Source organism: Stigmatopora argus, chromosome 15, assembly GCF_051989625.1.
Source record: "Stigmatopora argus isolate UIUO_Sarg chromosome 15, RoL_Sarg_1.0, whole genome shotgun sequence".
Lineage (NCBI taxonomy): Eukaryota > Metazoa > Chordata > Actinopteri > Syngnathiformes > Syngnathidae > Stigmatopora > Stigmatopora argus.
Genome location: NC_135401.1, coordinates 11,953,132 through 11,974,907, shown reverse-complemented (window position 1 = coordinate 11,974,907; position 21,776 = coordinate 11,953,132). Strand labels below are relative to the sequence as shown.

Genomic DNA, 21,776 nt, shown 5'->3' with positions numbered 1-21,776 from the left:
GGTGCCTACAGTTAGCTGGGATAGGCTCCAGCACCCCTTATGAGGTTTAAGTGGTTTGTAAAATGAATGAATGAATAACCTGGCTTGCACTGAGTATAGTTCTATTGGAACCTAATCACCTAGATCACATGTGTCTAAGTGGCGGCCCGGGGCCCAAATCTGGCCCGCCGCATCATTTTGTGTGGCCCGGGAAAGTAAATCATGAGTGCCGACTTTCTGTTTTAGCATCAAATTAAAATGAAGAGTATAGAGGTATATTACATTTCCTGGTTTTCCCCCTTTTAAATCAATAATTGTCATTTTTTAATCATTTTTTTCTGTGTTTTTAGTTCAAAAATCATTTTGTAAAATCTAAAAATATATTTAAAAAAAGCTAAAATGAACATTGTTTTAGATCTATAAAAAACGGAATATTCGTGGCTTTTAATCCAGTTCTTTTAATCCATTTATAATTTTTTTTTTAATATTATATCTAAAATGGTCCGGCCCACATGAAATCGAGTTGACGTTAACGCGGCCCGCGAACCAACCCGAGTCTGACACCACTGACCTAGATTATTGAAAAAATAGTTGAAACTCTGTTTTGTACAATTCCAAAATCATTTTAGGATTTAGAAATGTATAACACAAATGTTGTCGGACTGGAATGCCTACTATCATTGTTGGTTGTCATGAGTTATGGCCTTGTGACAACTCTGTTTCTTTTACTACCGTTCAATAGGACTAGAGATATTATTCTATGCTGTACAGAGAAAGCTTGTATTTGTTTCTCTATATTCTTCCTTGCCAAAGTTTCAGGCAGCAAAAAAAAATCTGAATTATGCACTGCTCTAATTAAGGTCCATGTCCTTTATTTTCTGATTTCAAGTGGCACATCAGTTTTTCTTCTCAATGACTATGGGCTTAACTACACAATGTTAAAGTATGGGTATAAATGTGTCTAGCCCGCTAATGGATCCTCATTGCTCTTTATCCAGAGAATTACACCGTCTGCATTCAGCTAGCACAAAACACTTCTTAACGCATGTGTGTGAGTGTATGGAGGGGGGGCGGGTAGAAGTGTCGTAATGAGCCTAGCAGGCCATTGATCAAAATCAACCCATCTGGAGCTAGAATAAAGGGTGGTACTCGAAGATGAGAATGGAGAGGGTGAAAAACAAACTGAAAACAGGATGCATAAAATCCATGGAAATGTAACAAAAGGAAGAAGTTGAGTTTAAATAATTTAGGTGCTTGAAAAGCTGGATCTACAGTAGATTGGAACAATAATATAATTTTTTTCTTCATCATTTATTTTCCAGGTAGCATGTTTTTGTATGATATTACTGGCTGACAGTGAGATACTGACATTCTTCTTTCAGTTTCTTTTTATGCGATTTTTTTTTCAATAATCCAAAGTGTAAATGGAGTCTTTGAGAGCAGTGAATGAGGCCATTACCACATATCAGTTTAATAAAGAGCAAATTGCTGGCTCTTTGCTTTCACTCTTTCTCTTGCTTTTCCTTTTTTCTCACTTTCTCTCGAAGTGAAATGAATGATGTGTCATTATGAGTCCATTTCAAGCCCTCAGTCCTGGTTTGAGATCAGTGCTGCTGAAATTGGCTGGTCGTCGCAGGACATTTTAAACGATCCCTGTTTCATCTTATATAAAGAGACCTTTGTCTTGAATAGAAGTAGATTGTCTTTTTACATTTCAATCTTTAAAGGGGAGATAACATTGGCTGGCTCCGATCTTTTAATGCCAGGAGGAGTTAATGCTATTGATTGAAAGATGTGCATCACATCACAACTCTGTGTACAGTTTTCTGGTGTCATCACTGAATAGATGATTGTTCAGTTCTAAGAACACAATGTGCTCCCTCTAGGTAACAGTTTAGGATTCAACAATTCCTTTCAACATGTTCTAGGGTTGTCAAAAGTATCGAATGGTATGGTTTTGGGCTATCAGGTTCGTTTTCTGTATTAAAAAAAAGGACAACCAATGGGGAAACATCTGTATTTATGTCCATTTTGTCGCTGTTTGGCGAAATACTTTTCAAAATTTTAAAAACAGGTTCTCACTCAAGTTATATACGTCTGTTTTTTTGTATTACTGGTTTGGTGACATTTTTCCTATATTTTTTTCTACAACCAGTGTCAATTATTTCAAAACTTTGTTTCCTACAGGAGTAACTTTCATTTATTGAGAAAAAACGAGAAACTTTTGAGAGAGCTGAAAAACCTCGATTCACGGCAGTGGTGAGATAATCTCTCGTTTTATGTCAACTTTGTTTTCTGAGTGTTTTTTCTATTGTAATGCATTTGTTTTCCTTTGCTGTAGTCGGGAGACACATAAAATAGCAGTTTTTTATGTAGCTGAAGGACAAGAGGACAAACACTCCATACTCACCAACACCACAGGAAGCCAAGCATATGAAGACTTTGTTTCTGGATTGGGTTGGGAGGTATAAACAAATCTGCTTCTACATGACTATTTCCTTAAACAACTAAGTAACTATAATCAACAATAATAATATTATTACTAATATTATTACCAACATACTCATATGTTCCATCGTCAACCAATCATTTGGTGTCAAATGTCCCAGATGAGCTATTTCTTTGTAATGGCCGTTTTGCATATCGCCAGCATGACTGACTCTCATGTCAAGTCAGTCATGTAAACATTATATCGTAGCCCAACATTGTCACAATAAAATTACAGACATTTATTCTCAATTTTCTTACCAAAACTGATATTTTCACATTTGAGCAAGAGATATAAATATATAAATATTATCAACAGAAACTTTTTGAAACAATGTCTAGCTATCCTCTCCATAGGCCTGGTTACAAAAATATTGATATTCAATTCAGTTTTTTTCCCTAATACTGCCACATGGCATTTAAGAATTCTTCCCCCAAAGAAAGGAATTTTGTCAGGATTAGTATTGAATGCCTTTATTGTCATTATAGTTATAAGTATAACGAGATTTAACTAGGGGCCTCCTACATAAAAGATACGGAGGAAGCCTGAGATCTTAAATCCTGTGCCTTTCATACTCTGTGATGTTACTATACTGTCTGTCAGGAAGTGCTGATGTGCTTTTTCTCTGCTTTCACAGAATATACTAAATTCAGTCCTTTTTAACTATACTTTATTGGCAGGTCGTATCTAATGTTCAGGGTACCACCTTGCCATGTTGAAGTGTGAGGTCGCAATGTCAGTGAGATAGACCAAATTAGAGACTGCCTGTCCTGTGCGAATGCATTTTAAGATCTCAGACATCTTCTGTAACTATTATAAATCAACAGATATACCCAGATATGACTAATCCTGAATATCTACTATACCATGAAGGTGGTTTGTTTAAACATTTCTTCTATAGGTGGACCTCACCACTCATTGTGGTTTCATGGGAGGACTTCAGAAGAACCGCAGTACAGGCCAAACCACACCTTATTATGCCACATCTACAACAGAGGTCATCTACCACGTCTCAACACGAATGCCACACGACCAAGACCATAATCTCACTAAAAAGGTAACCAACATGAATTTCTTACTCTTCATTCAGTACATGGGGGCAGCAGAATTAAAGTGATTCTGTGTAAGTAAGTGGATTTTGGTCTCTGTGTTGAGAAGTTGCTAATATTTAAAAACATTCTTAGTGGTAATTTAATGGGAAGAGAAAACTTAGCCATTGATAGCATGTGCCAAATGCTGATAGAATAAACCATTTAAAATGCTAGAAATATAAAAGGGGAAAATGGAACAGTTTGGAAAAGCACTGCAAAATAATGTTAACAGTACTAAAACACTATACTTTACATAAAATGTGTTTTCACTATGCTCCAGCATTATAATACAACAAATAGGAGATCACCTGACACCACGACAAAGATCTCCTTGCCATTCACCATGTCTATTAGTGACATTCCAAATGACAATTGTTCAGACGCGAGAAATCACACAATGTAATTAATTCGTAGATTTTTTTCCACCAATTGCTCGAATTTCAGAGCAATAATTGCAAATTACCTTTATATCTGTGCGTGGTGTTGAATTTGCGCCGCAGCTAGCAGGTTTAGTGTGTTTGAGATGGTGTATGTGTTTGTGTGCACACCTGTCAACCCTTAGGCCGTGGGCACTCTGCACATGGCCATAATGTCCTTTTAATCAGATCAAACTTCCTGCTTGTCGGCCTATCATGTCGCTGCAGGCTTCTGATTGGATTATTGCTGCCTGGTGCAGCACCATCCATTTCTCTGATCAGCTGATGCCTCCGTCAAACACACATACTCATAGTCGTGCGCATAAACATACACACATGCAGTTGGGTTTGATTTGTTAAAATTGCTACAAGAAAATGGATAGATGGAGTTCAGCATATAACAAAACAATTCGGGTCACTAGAGGTGTAACGATACATCGACCTGAGTCAATATACAGTTTGTTCAAAAGTTTACATACACATAATGTCATGGCTCTCTTGATTTTCCAGTTATTTCTACAACTCTGATTTTTCTCTGATGGAGTGATTGGAACAGATACTTCTTTGTCACAAAAAACATTCATGAAGTTTGGTTCTTTTATGACTTTATTATGGGTGAACAGAAAAAAAGTGATCAAATCTGCTGGATTGATGCAAATGAGTGACTCGAGATACAAAAAACATCCAAGTTAGGAAATCCCCCAAAAAGTAAAAGCATTTCGTTATCCGTTATTTTATTTTGAAAATATTGTCGCGGATGCATTGATTCTCACATTAGAACCTCGCTACCCTCTACTGGGCTCTCATTTGATCGCTCTCATTCTATCTCACATAATGACAATAAAAGCATTCAATTCAATTCAATTGGCTGTCTCACAGCAACCACTATCCATGTTTCAAGATTCTCTCTTACATATCTGTCCACCTCAGGTAATTGCTCCCCTTATTAATGATCGGAATTCCCCTTATTAAGCGATTAAAAACCGTACAAATGCAACGCAGCACATGTTTTCACACACACACACACACACACACACACATAGGGCACTCGTAAAAGTCTAAAAATTACTACAAAGTGGACGGCTTTCGGCCCTGGTAGAACGGGCTCTTTCTGTCATCTGGCGGACAAACGGGTATTACGTCTCCCATCATAACCGCCGCGGAGGGAACTATTTCAGCGGTGCAGGGCACATTTTCATATGCTTGATTCATTTTAAGACAATGATAAATCATGTCCTTATAATTTTCTCCCATTTTTGTGTGTTTCCTCACATCTTTCATACAAAAGGTAAGCTTTGACCAATTTTAAAGGATTCAGTTGGTAGTTGTGTGAGGATCGCAGAATGAATTAGAGAATTTACATATAAAGTACTGCTCTACTTACGAAATTTTCAAGTTACGAAAAAAGTTCTGGAACCAATTAGTTTTGTGAGTAAAGGTACGACTATATGGATTATTATGCTAGTTCCATTCAAGACCAAAATGCAAAATACTGATCAACGTTGGTATCATTTTGATAACAGAACAGTATTCATTCAAATGTATTTGGCAATGTAAAAACATTGCTTTCTATTTTATTATCAGGTGAAATGTAACTGATTGTGTTCAATGTGTAAATAATAATGTACTAAATCGATTGAAAACCATGTAAGTGAATTGTAGCAGACCTTGTTAAAAAAATTAAAATAAAAATAAAACTTTTCTCTCATCTTGTATGTACCCAATTTTGTACCATAGGTATGAGTAGGTAGGTTCAAATCGCACACACTAAATCTTATCTGTGTTCTTGTCTGTACTCCATCATCCAAAGCTTCACTTCATCTTCTTGTCTACTCTCCATCTTCAAACATTCATTCAGTCCCCCTCAGGGCCAAACATCGCACACACCGAGCTGTATACACAACAAATCTTAAACCTTGGATATATGATGAATACATACAATCTACCTCACTGTAATACTTTCATACAGTACATGTTTGGCATTGAAGGATTTATATAAAAAAAAGTATTGATAGATGTTGTGTTTTGCTCAAGTGTACAGCATTACTCATCTTTTTAATTCAACTGTTTCTTTTCTTCCTTTTCTCTCCCCAGCTGAGACACCTGGGTAATGATGAGGTCCACATTGTTTGGTCAGAACATTCCAGAGACTATCGGCGAGGAATTATCCCTACCGAGTTTGGTGACGTCCTTATCGTGATCTACCCGATGAAAAACCACATGTATTCAATCCATATTCTGAAAAAACCTGAGGTATTGTAGATTTTGTAATTACTTAATGTTGATTAATAGCATTTTATTTGCATAGCTGAACAGATAACTTCACTGAAAAAAAACACCTCAATAATTAAGTTAATGCCGGATTAACAACGTGAGGCTGTGCATGAGTACTCAATTGCTTGGCTTTGATTGTTCCCCTAGGATTTTGAGGGTTAAAAATACTGCTAGCTCAATGCTTGTTTTTTTTCTTATTTATTTTGGGAGATCCCAGCTACCTTAATGAGGATAAAGCGGTTCAGAAAATGAGATGAGATGAGAGATTTTGGGAGGTCAATGATGTTTTCCATTAAGTATTAGCATTCATAATTACTACAACTTGAGAGAAAAAAAAACTAAAAGTACTATAACGTGCATTTATTGCATATTAACTTTGGGTGGGTGTTGCAAACATCTTTTCAGGGTTATATACTGCATACAGTACACATACCTGTCAACCTCTGCCGATAACTGCCCTTATAGATGATTATGATTCCCCTTACAAACCCCCAAAAAACCTTACAAACACCGTACGAGTCGTACGGTGTTTGTAAGGTTTTTTGGGGGGTTTGTAAGGGGAATCATAATCATTTATAAGGGCAGTTATCGGCAGAGGTTGACAGGTATGAAGTATAGATAGTAAATAGTATAGAGTATGAGTATAGAGTATGAGTATAGACTGCTATATTTTTGCTAAAATATGAACTCACTTTGCGACAATTTGGATTTTTTTTCTTACTTCAAAACTGTATTTCTGTAAAGGCACAAGATCATATCAGACAACAATGTTATGCATCCAGATTGTCTGACAATCCAAGGGAGATTTGGTTCTGTTTTATGTATAAGGCTAAAGCACTGACATTAATACCACAGCACTGATAGCATAACTCTATTTTAAACAAGGTTTAACACAATAAAAGTTTGTTTTTTTCTGTATGACATAGATACCACAGCAATAATAACATAACCATCTTCTGTTTCATTCATCCTTCAAGCAAAATATTGAATTATCATGAATCTGCAAGCAAGTTAGATAAGATATTTTCTGTATTGTTGTCCTGAAAGCACAGTGTTCGATGATGGAGGATACAGGCTGGAGACATGGCCTTGAAATTGATTCAATAAAAAACCTATTCTCTCGGGTGGATTCCTTAAGCACAATATCAAATAAAATCTGAAAAGAAGCATAGCCTCAATCCAATAGTTTATTATGAAAGCAACTTTTCGAAACCTTAACCTCGTTATTTTTTCACGACTATCAGAGAGGATTCTTTCACTAACAAAAAAATCCAATAACTGTTTATTAACTTCTTATTTATGGTGTAAACATTATGTAGAATCATTCACTCGATTTCTTATGATGTAACATGTTTTGTCACGGTAGGTACCCTTTTTTGGTCCACTGTTTGACGGCGCCATTGTGGACATGAAGATTTTGCCGATAGTGGTCCGAGCCACAGCTGTAAACGCCAGCCGAGCACTGAAGTCACTCATTCCTCTATACCAGAATTTGTATCCTTTTAAAAGCCGACTACTCAGAATATGCTGAATGGACGCTAAACGTAAGTCACAAAAAATCTTATTTCCCCACCTTTCATATCATACATTTTCCTCATCATGGTTATAGGGAAGAAAGGAATTAAATATTTGAAAGCTTAGTATTCTATGTCCCAATTTGTGTCAGTGCTGTAGACTGGTGTCAATACTATTTTTATCTCAATTGCACAAAGGTGACACCTAAAGTGGTTGTGGGGGTTGAACGGAGGCAATGCGGAAAGTTTTGAAAAATCTATTTTTCTTTGTGGCCAACTATAGAGGGACACAGTGGAGAGATTGAAACTCAGGAGCATAAGATGTTTGTGTACGGCTTATGTGTGCATCCATGCCATATGTGGACTGGTAGTGATGTCACACGTTACAGGACATGTGTCAAAGTGGCGCCCCGGGGGCCAAATCTGGCCCACCGCATCAGTTTGTGTGGCCCGGGAAAGTAAATCATGAGTGCCGACTTTCTGTTTTAGAATCAAATTAAAATGAAGAGTATAGATGTATATTAAATTTCCTGATTTTCCCCCTTTTAAATAAATAATTGTAATTTTTTTAATCAAATTTTTCTGTGTTTTTAGTTCAAAAATCATTTAGTAAAATCTAAAAATATATTTAAAAAAAGCTAAAATAAACATTGTTTTAGATCAATAAAAACTGAATATTCAGGGATTTTAATCCAGTTCTTTTAATCCATTCATTTAAAACAAAATCTAAATATTATATCTAAAATGGTCCGACCCACATGAGATCTTGTCACCATGAATGTGGCCTGACAACCAAACTGGGTTTGACACCCCTGCGTTACAGTCTGCTTTAGACATGTTTGTGTGTCTTCTGGTGTCCTGGTGAGTATTGATCGGTGGCAACAGCAGGTCGATGTTTCTGACAGCCTGAATTACAGTAATCAGTCATTATTGACTCTCGGTCGGTCTACTTCACACCACGTCTTTCTTTCTTAGTGTCTCAACATCTGTTACATCTTTCTTGCCTTCCCTTACTCTGGCTTCACACTTCTACATGAGTCGTACTCATCTTTTTTGGACACTTCCACATTTTGTCGCCTTTGTCGTCATTTCTCATTGCAAGGTGATAAATGTCTGGCTTTCTGAACTTGACTTGATCTTCTATGAAGCCAAAGTTGAGCTTTTGTGGTCAAACCCATTTTGACTTAAAGAATTCTTAACTAAATTAAGATGATATTTGTTTTCCAAAAGCGTTGTTCTCTGACATTATTTTTGTCATGATTGGCATGTGTTAACAATTGATGGTTAAATTGGCCCCCTTTTTTGTCTTCTCTGATTTGTTTTGCCTGTTCTGCTTCATTTTTATCGGTTGCATTATCTGCTTCCTGCATGATTTAATTATTTCCATTGTCTTACTCTAGAATTTGTTGTTTTTCCATTGATATTCACTGAGTAAAAGTGACAGAAGCTTTGGTGACTTAATATTTTTAGAATTTGTTGATGCAATGAAAGAAAAGTCATTTTTGAATGAGTCAGACGTAACAGTCATTCAAATCAAATGTATGGCAAAGGTACATTTTTCATTCGTTTTCAACACCGATTATTCTGGTCAGGGTTGTGAGGTGCTGGAGCTTATCCCAGCCGACTTTCAGGTGAAAGACTGACTACACCCTAAACTGGTTGCCTGTCAGTCATAGGGCACACATAGTGACAGTAAACCATTTGCACTCAGAATTATACCACCACCGAGCGGGAATCGATTCCACGCTTGCCCTCACTGAGTTCAGACAAGTGAACCACTACACCATGACACTTTTTCAAAGGTACAATGTACATTATTCCTCAAATCAGATGACGTAACCTTAATGTGATAGCCCCACAATTTGGAAATATTCCAATATTTCAGTAGCAACAACGAATACAACTCTATGTGTTAGTGCGGGCCAGTGCATACGTAGGGAGAGAAGCATGATTTGGGATTGGTTAGACACTTGTCTCTCAAACACCCCTTGAGGTTAGAGCAAGGGTGTCAGACTTGGGTTGGTTCGCGGGCCGCTTTAACGTCAACTTGATTTCACGTGGACCATTTTAGATATAATATTTAGTTGTTGTTTTTTATAAATGGATTAAAAGAACTGGATTAAAAGCCCTGAATATTCAGTTTTTTATAGATCTAAAACAATGTTTATTTGAGCTTTTTTTTAAATCTATTTTTAGATTTTACAAAATGATTTTTGAACTAAAAACACAGGAAAAAAAATGATTAAAAAATTACAATTATTGATTTAAAAGGGGGAAAATCAGGAAATTTAATACACATCTATACTCTTCATTTTAATTTGATCCTAAAACAGAAAGTCAGCACTGATGATTTACTTTCCCGGGCCACACAAAATGATGCGACTGGCCAGATTTGGCCCCCGGGCCGCCACTGACAGACACAGGTGGGTTAGAGGTTACAAAATAACTAATAGTGACAGGTGAAGACAGGAAAGGGTCATACAACAAATGTATTGCAGTAAACCATAAAAAAAATGTCAGAGATCCCCTGAGAACCAGGAAAAGTGTACATTTTTTTTGTCAAATGCCATGAAATTGGCCTGAAAAGGGTAAGATTTGGGTTCGAAATGGTTAGGCTTTTCTCCACAAAATCATGTTGAATCCATTTATGATATTCACTTTCTCTCAGCAGCTTTGCACTTCATGAATACAGCAGTTCTTTCCCAGAGTGGTTTAATGTACAAACATGATTGAATTCAAATTACAAACAAGATAGTAGATGACAAACTTAATCCAGTTCACACACTTATTTAAATCTATATTATGCATGAAACAGTGGGAAAACAATTGAATTTCACTCAACGCCCCCTTTTAAATGCTGAAAAGCATAACCAATTATGATTCACTTCAGGATTAGGGTGAACATATAATTAGATATTGGAGGCAGAATTGTTGATTTGAATTTAAATTGAACACTTATACAAGTACGAGATTTAAAGCTTCACCATAAAGTTCACACAAATAAGTAGTCATGTTGCGGTGGAAGTTGAAACAGGCCACATTTATTTGAACCTTTACATCGGCGCTATATTGACAAGTCCTCGGTGTTATTCATCTCTACAGCGCGTTCTTGTACTGTAGGTTTCTCTTTCATTGCTGCGTTGGGCGATGAGGAATGATCACAAAGAGGTGGTCAAGACATACAAGAATATACAAGACTGGAGTGAAAAGAGAATTGGAGTCAGTGATTTACTGGCCCTTCTTATTTTTATTTTTTTTGCCTGTGTCTCGCTTTCTGTCTCTTGGCCCTCGGGGCAGTCCATCTGCCTTCCAACTCCCTCTGATCATTCATTCACCATGAACACAGCCATCCAGCGCATGGGCGCACACACATGCGTTGTGCCAAGTTGCTGAGGCAGCTGTGCTAAAATACAAATGTATATACATATGCACACACACACATGTGTATATATATATATATATACATATATACATATACACACGTACACACGTACACACGTACACACATACACACACAGATACACACATACATACATACATACATACATACATATACATACACATATACATACATATGCACACACACACATGTGTGTGTGTATATATATATATATATATATATATATATACATATACATATACACACATACACACGTACACACGTACACACATACACACATACACACACAGATACACACATACATACATACATACATACATACATACATATACATACACATATACATACATATACACATACACGTACATACGCGTATATACACGTACACGTATATACACGTACACGTATATACACGTACACGTATATACACGTACAGGTATATACACATGCACGTATATACACATGCACGTATATACACATGCACGTATATACACATGCACGTATATACACATGCACGTATATACACACACGTATATACACACATGTATATACACATACACGTATATACACATACACGTATATACACATACACGTATATACACATACACGTATACACATACACGTATACACATACACGTATACACATATATATATATATATATACATATACATAGCTTGTTGCTCAAATCAAAGGTTTCTCAACATCTTTCTGCATTCTAGAGAAACAACTATTTTACACATCTAATCTTGCCAACTTTGCAATCACCAAAATGTGTTATCAAGGAAAAATTTCTGCTAGCTAAGTGTATCAAAGTGACCTGAAGTATCTTTTATGCAGTTTAATCATTCTTTTTTGCCCCTTTTTGATTCTGTGCAAAAGTCCTCAGAGTTATTTTAATTTGATTCAAATGAGTGATATTTCCATTCAAAATTCTTTGGAGTGAGGTTTATGGGCAGAGGTTTCAAAAGAATAGAATTATCATTTAGTCTGATCAGAAAAGCATTGGTAAAACGCAATGTCTGGCTGACAGTACTATCCTGCTCTGAAGGGGGCAGATAAAGTAACAGGTTTTGCAAAGTCAAGTGCAAGGTATCATCAGTTTTCGTTGCACAACATTCAAAACGCAATATAACAAAGTGCAACAAACAGTAAAGAATGAATTTAGACCTTTTTCAAAATTACCCTCATACTAATTAGGGGTGTCGTGATGCTGATTTTTTACTTTTTTTCACTTCCAATCCCATCCAATTTTTCAAGATTTGCTTTGCTGGCCCATATTTTTATACCAGGTAAAATAATATTAAATAAATTAGGTCACCAGTAGATGATAAATCTTATTTTTTTTTTCCTTATTAAAATGAGCCCTTCTGGTGCCTCCTCAGGAATTTTTTTCTTACAAATATTATATGATACTATGTTACTATAATTAGTTTCTAAACAGAAGTAGAGCCACCCAGCAAACATGTTTAGGGGTTTGATTTACTGCAGCTTAAAAGCACCACGGTATTGAAAACATGACTACTGGATGGGATCTGATCTTGGGACCACATTTGAGAAAAGATGTATCAGGTGCCGACAATGATACTGAGTTTTGGCTCGGGACATCACTAATTCTGAGTGTCCAGAGATGATTGCTTGAATATCTAGAAAAATTTGGAATAGGACATCCACAATTACATTTAAAACAACTGGACTTGGTCATTATTTATGCTCGCTTATGGTATGATCTCATACCATGTGTATGGCAGAGTAAATATTTCCATGTGATAGTTGTTGCAGTGTGGGTTAAAGTGCAAGCTGTGGCTGGTCTCCATCTGGGCTGGGGATGATTCTGCTTCTGGGAGAACAATACTGGAGAGAGGCTAAGCTGCTACACACAGAAACACACAATAACATCTTGCATCCAGTTTTAGCAAAAGTATTTGTGTAGGCATAAATAGTTGAATGTATGTCATTGATAATTTACGTCGAATTTCAGGGTGTTAATATGACAGGGTTACGTGGAGCTGCTTTGCGCTTTCAGGATTAGTCCTATTGTGTGAGTGAATGCGTGTGTGCATGTAGTTGTTGATTGGCAGGGATAGATGTAATGTGGCTGGGGTCAGCATATGGCTCAGTGTGATAGCACAGTTGTTTGTGTGTGTTGTCTGTGCATGTTGTGTCACCGCCGTTCCCTCTCTGTCACACTGTGTTCCCAGTGAAATGATGGCAGCTTTGGGCATGTAGCGCTATTATCCCCACACATACAAAGAGGCACACAAACACACACACACTAGAGCAGCCAAACGCTAGCGGACTGCCTGGCTTCTCGTTGCCAGCTCCCTCAATTGAGCCCATTGTCCCTGTAAGACTACAATCTGCAGCATGTGACAAGAAGAGTGTGTCCCTCACAATCGTAGAAAGGTGAGGGTACAGCCTCACAAATTGAAGACACTTTGTTATTGTTCCTGCTGGAATCAAGTCATGCCATCCTTAACCTCGCCAAGGTCCAACATACTCACTACCATATAAGCGAAAATTGCCTTGTTGGTCGTCGTGGTTCTTACACGGGTCCGATTTTATTGTATGCAATTTGTCAACAAATAATAATTATTTATTTCACAAATTTTAATTCCGCTTTTTACTCATTGGCTGCCATTGTCAGTGGTAGACACCCTCTGCATTTAAATGGATTGAACGTCTGCTAGTGATAAACTCATTTCAACTCTCGGGAGAAGGATGAAAAGAGCCGTGTGATTGGACGTCTACCAACGTTAATGGCACTAAAAGAGTTAACAATTGGTAGTGTGGTAACCTCTGTATATAATGCAATCTTTGCCTTTCAACTGAGGATTCCATATATGTTTATTGTCCACATGATCAAACAAGGTAAAAATGAGGTTATATCAATCAAGTTCTATTATTTGTTTGAAGTGTTACTTTCCCAAATATCGGATTCCTGCCTTGATTGTGCCCATGCACATCTTGTACCACTGAACTGTGAGTGCAGACCCATGAGCTCAAGCCATCAGTAGCTTGATCAAGCCTTTGCAAAAGCAGACCTCCCTCTGAGAGATAAACAGCCTGATCTGCCCTGTGTTTAGAAAATCCAAGGTGTTTATGGTAAAAGTTTTAGGGTTACAGCTGAGCTCAAAGAACATGAATTCTATTAGTTGATATATTCTAACTAAATAATACCAACACAGATAGTTTAATGGTGGCTATCATAAATGTAACTCACTTTTTTATCAAAAACATTTACTACCATTAACCAATTAATCTGCGTAAAGTACCTCACCGTACCTTCCACTTTTCAGTACTTAACAGAAATTAAATCACTCCAGTTATTTATTGGAAAATAACGCTTGTTTCAGTATTTTCTAAGCATTACTGTACCCACACTGATTTAACATTTTGTTAGAATTCTTACCCAGATGAAAGTCTAACAAAACTACATTTTATTTCAAAAAAAATTGTAAACAATGATTCGACAGGCCAACTGAATCTTCATTAAAACGTGTTCTCATAGAGTTAAAAAAACATACTTATCACTTTATATCCATCATAGTCTTGTTTAAGCTTACAAAGCCAAAGAAAACAAATAACCAAGCTCAAGTTTTTTTGCTTATTTCTGTTTGACATTTTGCGATTTGAGTTCTAATTCCTAATTCCGAGTCCTTTCTATAAATATACAGTGGTACCTCGACATACGATCTTAATCCGTTCCGGGACTGAGATCGTATGTCGAGCTTTTCGTAACTCGAGCGAACGTTTCCCATTGAAATGAACTAAAAACAAATTAATTCATTCCAACCCTCTGAAAAAACACCAAAAACAGTATATTGGATTGGACAAATTTTTTACTTCTTCTAATTCGCCATCTATTAACAAAGTAACACATAACTAGTGGTTTAATAGTAATAAAATGTGTTTAATAGAACTAAAATTAGACGCATTTCGCGGAGGATACACAGACGGACATAGAAGCAGTGGGGGGGAAGGGGTTTGGAGGGGGACTTTCTCCACGGCAACGCACTCGTAACCGAAGAAACAAATTTAAATCAACTTGGATTAATATATACAGACACACTCAAACATACGTTTAATGTAACTTTACACAAAACTGAATTCTATTTTTGTTGTAATTTTTTTTTAACCTTCGTTCTGGGCGGGTTAGCTGTTTGCCACGCCTCCACCCTCACGTTTGCTATCGATGGGCTGTTTGCTGTTGTATTCCCTTCAAAATATTCCGAAAATGATGCACACAAATGTCCTCACAATAGGATAACGCACGGCCACTTGCCAACGAGAAGTAGTCTTGAATGAGCGATCGCGGGAGCTAACAGGCTAAGGAAGGAATAACAGCCTACCCATGTATTGATTGTGGGTAATTAAGTTTTATTCTGAGAAAGGGTGCCATTGCCTATCGGTGTTGTGTGCACGAGTATACTTCATTACCCAGAAAGCCCTTTTTTTGCCCGCGCATGCGCGTTGTGCGTTTCCTGGTCAATGCGCAGAAGAAACTCGTCTGAATAAATCGTTCAGTGCACGTAGATATCTGTTATACACGAAAGAGATGCGGAAAAAAAAGACAGTGCGCTACAATGATAAACAGCCTCTCATGTCATGGCCACCTGGCTTGGTCGCATCTCGAAATTTTGATCGTATCTAGGGCGAATTATTCGATCTAAATTTTCATCGTCGAGGTACCACTGTATAGTAATTCATCATGCTAAATATTAACCTTTTGTGTGTGGGTGTTGATGTGCGTGTGAACGGCAAATATTATCTGAACTATTAGAGCTTGCAGATAAGAATAAGAAGCATCTCTTTAATCTGGGAATTATTGCCATGGTGTGTGTGACATGCACCAACATGTGTGGGTGTGTTAAATGGGCGCGTTTCCATGGAACACATTGTAACTACACTGTGTAGTAAAAGGAGGATATGAAACGTGTATCAAAGTGTAATGAATGTATCAATTACTTTTTTCTCCATGGCTTCTGCTTTTGCATTGAGTTAAAAAAACAGCTTAATTGGGATAAATATGGCATTGAATATGTTTATATGTGGTGTGTGTGCCCATGCGAGTCGTGCATTAGACCAACCCGTCTCCCTCGTACGTGGACACATGCGCGTGCGGTCTCATAATGAAATCACAAAGCCCTCCATATCATTGCTATCACAGAAAGATATAAACCCATTAGCTTGTCCCTTTGGGCATGGACACACACGCATGTACACATAGGTTTATCATTACACGCTGTAAAGCTTTTCCAATTGTATTATCCCTCTGATGTGCTTCTCTCTGTTGCCTGTTCCAATGCCTCGGGTGGGGAGGACCGATATGGTGGTGCTGTGTTAGATGCCGAATGAGATACAAGCGTTTATTTCAGAGGAGCGCTTTAACCCTTGCGATAGGGCCAAAGGTTATGTTGTCCCCAACATTGAGCACTTTGCCTTCTTTCTGAGAAGACAGTTGACCTTGTGGTGCAGACTCTGCCGTTTGAATTACAAAGTAATTTTGGTGTTGAATTTAAAGAAATTAAGAGTAAAAAATTCTGCACAGAAAAAAAAAAGTTATATAAAGTGATCGTTTTTTTTAAGAGCGTTGTGGAATAGCTGCCTTAAAAAGTAGTATTTGGTCTAAATCACATGTGTCAAAGTGGCGGCCCGGGGGCCAAATCTGGCCCGCCGCATCATTTTGTGTGGCCCGGGAAAGTAAACCATGAGTGCCGACTTTCTGTTTTAGGATCAAATTAAAATGAAGAGTATAGATGTATATTACATTTCCTTATTGTAGTCTTTGACAACCAAAAATGTGATGTCCACACGTGTACACCATGTCATAGGAGGTTAAAGTACTGGGACTATGCCAAGTATTGCAAATATATATATTTTACATTTGAATGTAACTTCAGATGTTTAAGCCTTTGTGGAAAAGTAATGTACTTACTTATTTTTCAAAAAAATTCAAAGTCAAAATGTCTGCCAACCGTAGCAATCATTTGGTTTTTTCCCCCCTGAAAGCGTGACAGCAATTCATGTGGCAAGTAATTTCAGACATTATTTGCTATGGTACGGTTGAGTTGTTAAGAGGAGCCAAAGTCAAAGCCTATTGATCGACACAAAGCAGAATCAAAGCTGCTGTCAATAGACCAGTTTGTTGGCTGTCCATACATGTTAGAGATGGTCATCTACTTCTATTTTATATATTGCCATTCCATTCACACTTGGGCTGACTGATCACTTGAATGGACACGACTAGACAATTTAGCAATACAGTAATACCTTGATATACGATCTTAATGCGTTGTGGGACCGAGCTCATATGTCTATATATATATATATATATATATATATATATATATATATATATATATATATATATACACATATATATACACATATATATATATATGTACATGTACATAATACTTTGATATACGATCTTAATGCGTTCTGGGACTGAGCTCATATGTCAATATATATATATACACATACATACATACATATATACATACATATATACATATATATATATTTAAATTAGATACACGTAAATTGACATACGAGCTCGGTCCCAGAACACATTATTTCATATTTAATTAATGACAAATCATTAATTAAATAGCTGTTTTCTATTGTGAAATCATATACTATAACTCTCAATAAATAGCTTGAAAAACAAGAGCGCAATTAAGCAAGCCACGGACAAGGCAGGCTGTAGGTTGATGGTGATTTATTATTACAGTTTTGTGCAACATGGATTGTGGTAGTCGGGAGTGGTGAAATCTGTAGCAAATGCCAAGGTGAAGGTACCAGACATGGGCCAGGTAAGACAGTGAGAACCGTTATGAAGGGTAGTAGAGGGTACCAGGCGTGTTGCTAAAGAGACCTGAACTCCGTAGCTGATGCCAATACGAAGTTACTAGAGGGGCTAGATGTGGGCCAGGTCCCACTGAAGGAGGTGAGGATGATGATCAGTAAAAGTCACAGGTATAGAATGCGAGAAGGCACTACAGTGGTACCTCGACTTATGATCAGCTCTACCTACGACATGCTCGAGATACGATGAAAATTTCGATCGAATAATTTGCCCTAGATACGATCAAAATTTCGAGGTGCGACCAAGCCAGGTGGCCATGGCATTGTCTTGCCGCATCTCTTTCGTGTATAACAGATATCTATCACTGAACGGTTTCTCTCCCCTACACATGGACCAGAAAACGCACAACACGCATGCGCGTGCAAAAAGAGGGCTTTCTGGGTAATGAAGTATACTCGTGCACACAACACCAATAGCCAATGGCACCCTTTCTCAGAATAAAACTTCATTACCCACAATCAATACGTAGGTAGGCAGCTGTTGCATTTCCTGCTTTTCCTTCCTTAGCCTGTTAGCTCCCGCGATCGCTTATTCAAGACTACTTCTCGTAGTCAAGTGGTCGTGCGTTATCCTATTGTGAGGACATTTGTGTCGATCATTTTCGGAATATTTTGAAGGGAATACAACAGCAAACAGCACATCGATAGCGAACGTGAGGGTGGAGGCGTGGCAAACCGCTAACCCGGAAAACGAAGGTAAAAAAAGATTAAAACAAAATTAGAATTCAGTTTTGTGTAAAGTTACATTAAACGTATGTTTGAGTGTCTGTATATATTAATCCAAGTTCATTTAAATTTGTTTGTTTCGTTACGAGTGCGTTGTCGTAGTAAATGATAGAGACGATCCGGCGCCGTGATGGACGGTCAGCTGTCCTAATGGTGATGTTGATTAGTACCACATGTCACTGCTTCACCCGTTTATTGCTGGGCCTGTAATTGGAATGGAGACCACACCTCCCAGACGCCCAGTTCAGGGCCTGACACCAGATAGCACGACCAGTAACTCTATTAACACAGCACATTGTATGTGTGACCACACTTGTATTCCAACATGCTCGCTCTCAAACACACATACACCCAGCAGTGGTGGGCCAGCTCCTAATGTGCTAACAAGCCCTCTCTTTGGCCTGCTCGCCTCTGCTCCCACTCTGTTGCAAGTGATCACAGGGCTCTGACACAGTGAGCTGCACTGCAGGAGAGAGGGGATAAAAGGGGTAAAATGGATAGACATGGAATTGTCACTCTTTTCACTCGCGGAAACCTCCCCAAAGAAAATGAGTTTCTTATTGAATACAAAAGAGGCATTTTACCATCCTTACTCTTGTCTATCTTCCTAGGTTTCTTAGCGCTACTTTTTCTTCCATCATAATCTTTCCTTCTTGTCTTCCCTTGGGGAAATTAGATATTTTTCTACTAATGCCGTAAAGGGGGCAGTCTCAAATTCAATTATGCACTATTTTATAGTTACGAATGTTATTTGGGCCCAATAAATTTGGTTCGGTTGTTAATGTTAATGTTGTGAAGGTTGCATCTCTGATAGGTTTATTAATAGATATACTTTAATAAAAGGAGAGACATCGTTGACATAATCCAGTGATAACTTGCAAGTGAGAACCGATCCTGGCTCGTCCTCGCCACCGGAGCGTTCTGAAGAAAGGCATCCTCCTCTGTCCATTTAGTTACACTTAATCAAAACACTTAAAGTTATCTTATTCAAGCTAACCGAATAACACAATTAAGGTCAAAAAACAACTCCAACAACAATTGCATATCTGATCGGAAACCAAAAACAACTGCGTAAGAATTTGCACAAGTAAGCATAATTTCCATAAAAGGTGAAACGAGCGGATCGGAAACCAAAAACAGCTGCGTAAGAATTTGCACAAGTAAGCATAATAATTTCCATAAAAGGTGAACCGAGCGACAGTATTTTAAAACAATATGCGAGTATTTTCGGAAGTTGATTCGATTAGCGCCATCTGCCGGAATCCAAGTCAAAGGAATTTAAGAGTCCTTCACAGATCTTCATTGCGAACTCAGATCAACAGTCCTCGGCCCGGAACTTGGTGATCTGTCAGGTCAATAGTCCTAAAAACAATTAAATGTCCTCGGAGCCAGCTGCAGGGGGGAAGTGTCCTTGTTATACTGAGCTTTCGTCTGCTTATAATGATTAATGTATTACAAATAATGATTAATATTCCACACATACATATAATGATTAATACGCACATATATAATTATATCCCAGAATAACCCCAACAATATCACACCCTTTTCATTTTATGGGTTGCTCCTCTAATGATTGGCAATATCATTCATTGTTACTATGCTGGGGGAATTGCGTTTTTTCAATTATTCAATTAGCAATCAACAAATCAAAACAAAAATACTTTGTTGCATTGTGCCTTCATACACAATAATGAGATATTTGTATATTAGCAATGATTTAATGTAGAATACTGTATTTTGGAGGGAGTCTTTGGACAAAGTAAAATCATTAAAAATATGGATATGATCGCATATTTTTACACTTGAGTCCAAGTCAATTGATCTTTTGGATACATTTGCCGTGTTTAAAAGGCCTATCAAATACTAAAGCAAGTGACTTTACAATGAAAGCAGACCATAATTTGGAACCAAATCTATCCCAAAAAATTGTCACAAAGGCTTAATAATGAGAATGCATTATAATTAGTCTTCCTTTATCAACTGTATTGGCCCTGCCCATAAAAAAAATCTCCTAACAGAAGATATCATGTCCAGAATGAGCTGCAGATTTCTGCTGCCTACATACTATCCATGCTTTTCATAAGCACGTTTTTCTTTTGTTAATGTGTGAGCGTTATGTCAACATGTACTAGCTCTGCAACTCTAAAAAGCTAGAAGGGATAATCAATTCTGGCTGAGATGTCACAGCCAGAATTACTGGAAAAACTGGGCATTACCTGATGTAATGCTTTGAGTGTAATAACTATGTAATGGTTAAATTTGTTTTTTTAACATGTGAAATTACATTTGTGCAGTCATTTTCATTTTTCAACATGATCAAGATGCACCTTTAAGAAGAAAAAAAAGTTGATCAAGTATAAAATTTTCAATACTGCAGATACTCTTGCTTGTTGCTAACTTAGCTTGCTTGCTCATATAGATGTTTTTTTTGCTTTGTAGGCCTTAAAAAACATGAAAGTAAGTGAATACATTTTTCACATGATTCCAATCTTCTGATAATCAGGGATAATTTTAAATGTACATTTTAAACCAGAGGCTTGCATGTGATGTGGGAAAAACACACTTTTTATAAATCAATCTCTGACATAATGTTTTGTTTAAGGTTAAACAGGATTACCAAAATTATAATAATATAATATATATTTTCATGGTGGCTAGTGAGAAATCAAGCCCTTTTTTAACTTCATGTGACTTTCTCGTTTCAACTATAGCCTTTACTTAGTCTAGGTACACTGAAAATCTCAAACTGCCATTGACAGTGATAGAGGTCCAATCTGTTGGGGGGAAACTGGAAGGATTTCCAGCTAATTTTATTTTACAGCGAACGAATGATATCAGCCACATGATTGGACATCTATTACTACTGTCAATAGCAGTGAAAGAGTTAAGTTTGCATGACAATTCACAAATTGTATTTTTATATTGTTTGACTTGTGCAAATGTACAGTACATCACTGCAAACTATATATCAAGCAGTGGCGGTCCGTGCATTTTCTCGTAGCGCCTTCATCTAATCA

The 21,776-nt window shown here is 37.3% G+C and overlaps 1 protein-coding gene across 9 annotated transcripts in view; it reads left to right on the top strand.

Moving 5' to 3' along the window:
* ralgapa1 (Ral GTPase activating protein catalytic subunit alpha 1) overlaps window positions 1–21,776 on the top strand; it is a 71,106-nt gene that overhangs the window by 36,043 nt on the left and 13,287 nt on the right. For all 9 annotated transcript variants that reach the window (XM_077620323.1, XM_077620322.1, XM_077620325.1 and 6 more), the window contains 5 exons: window positions 2,167–2,238; window positions 2,321–2,444; window positions 3,369–3,524; window positions 6,069–6,227; window positions 7,615–7,742. In XM_077620323.1, coding sequence (XP_077476449.1) covers window positions 2,167–2,238; window positions 2,321–2,444; window positions 3,369–3,524; window positions 6,069–6,227; window positions 7,615–7,742 — 639 coding nt within the window. The remainder of the gene's footprint in view (window positions 1–2,166; window positions 2,239–2,320; window positions 2,445–3,368; window positions 3,525–6,068; window positions 6,228–7,614; window positions 7,743–21,776) is intronic.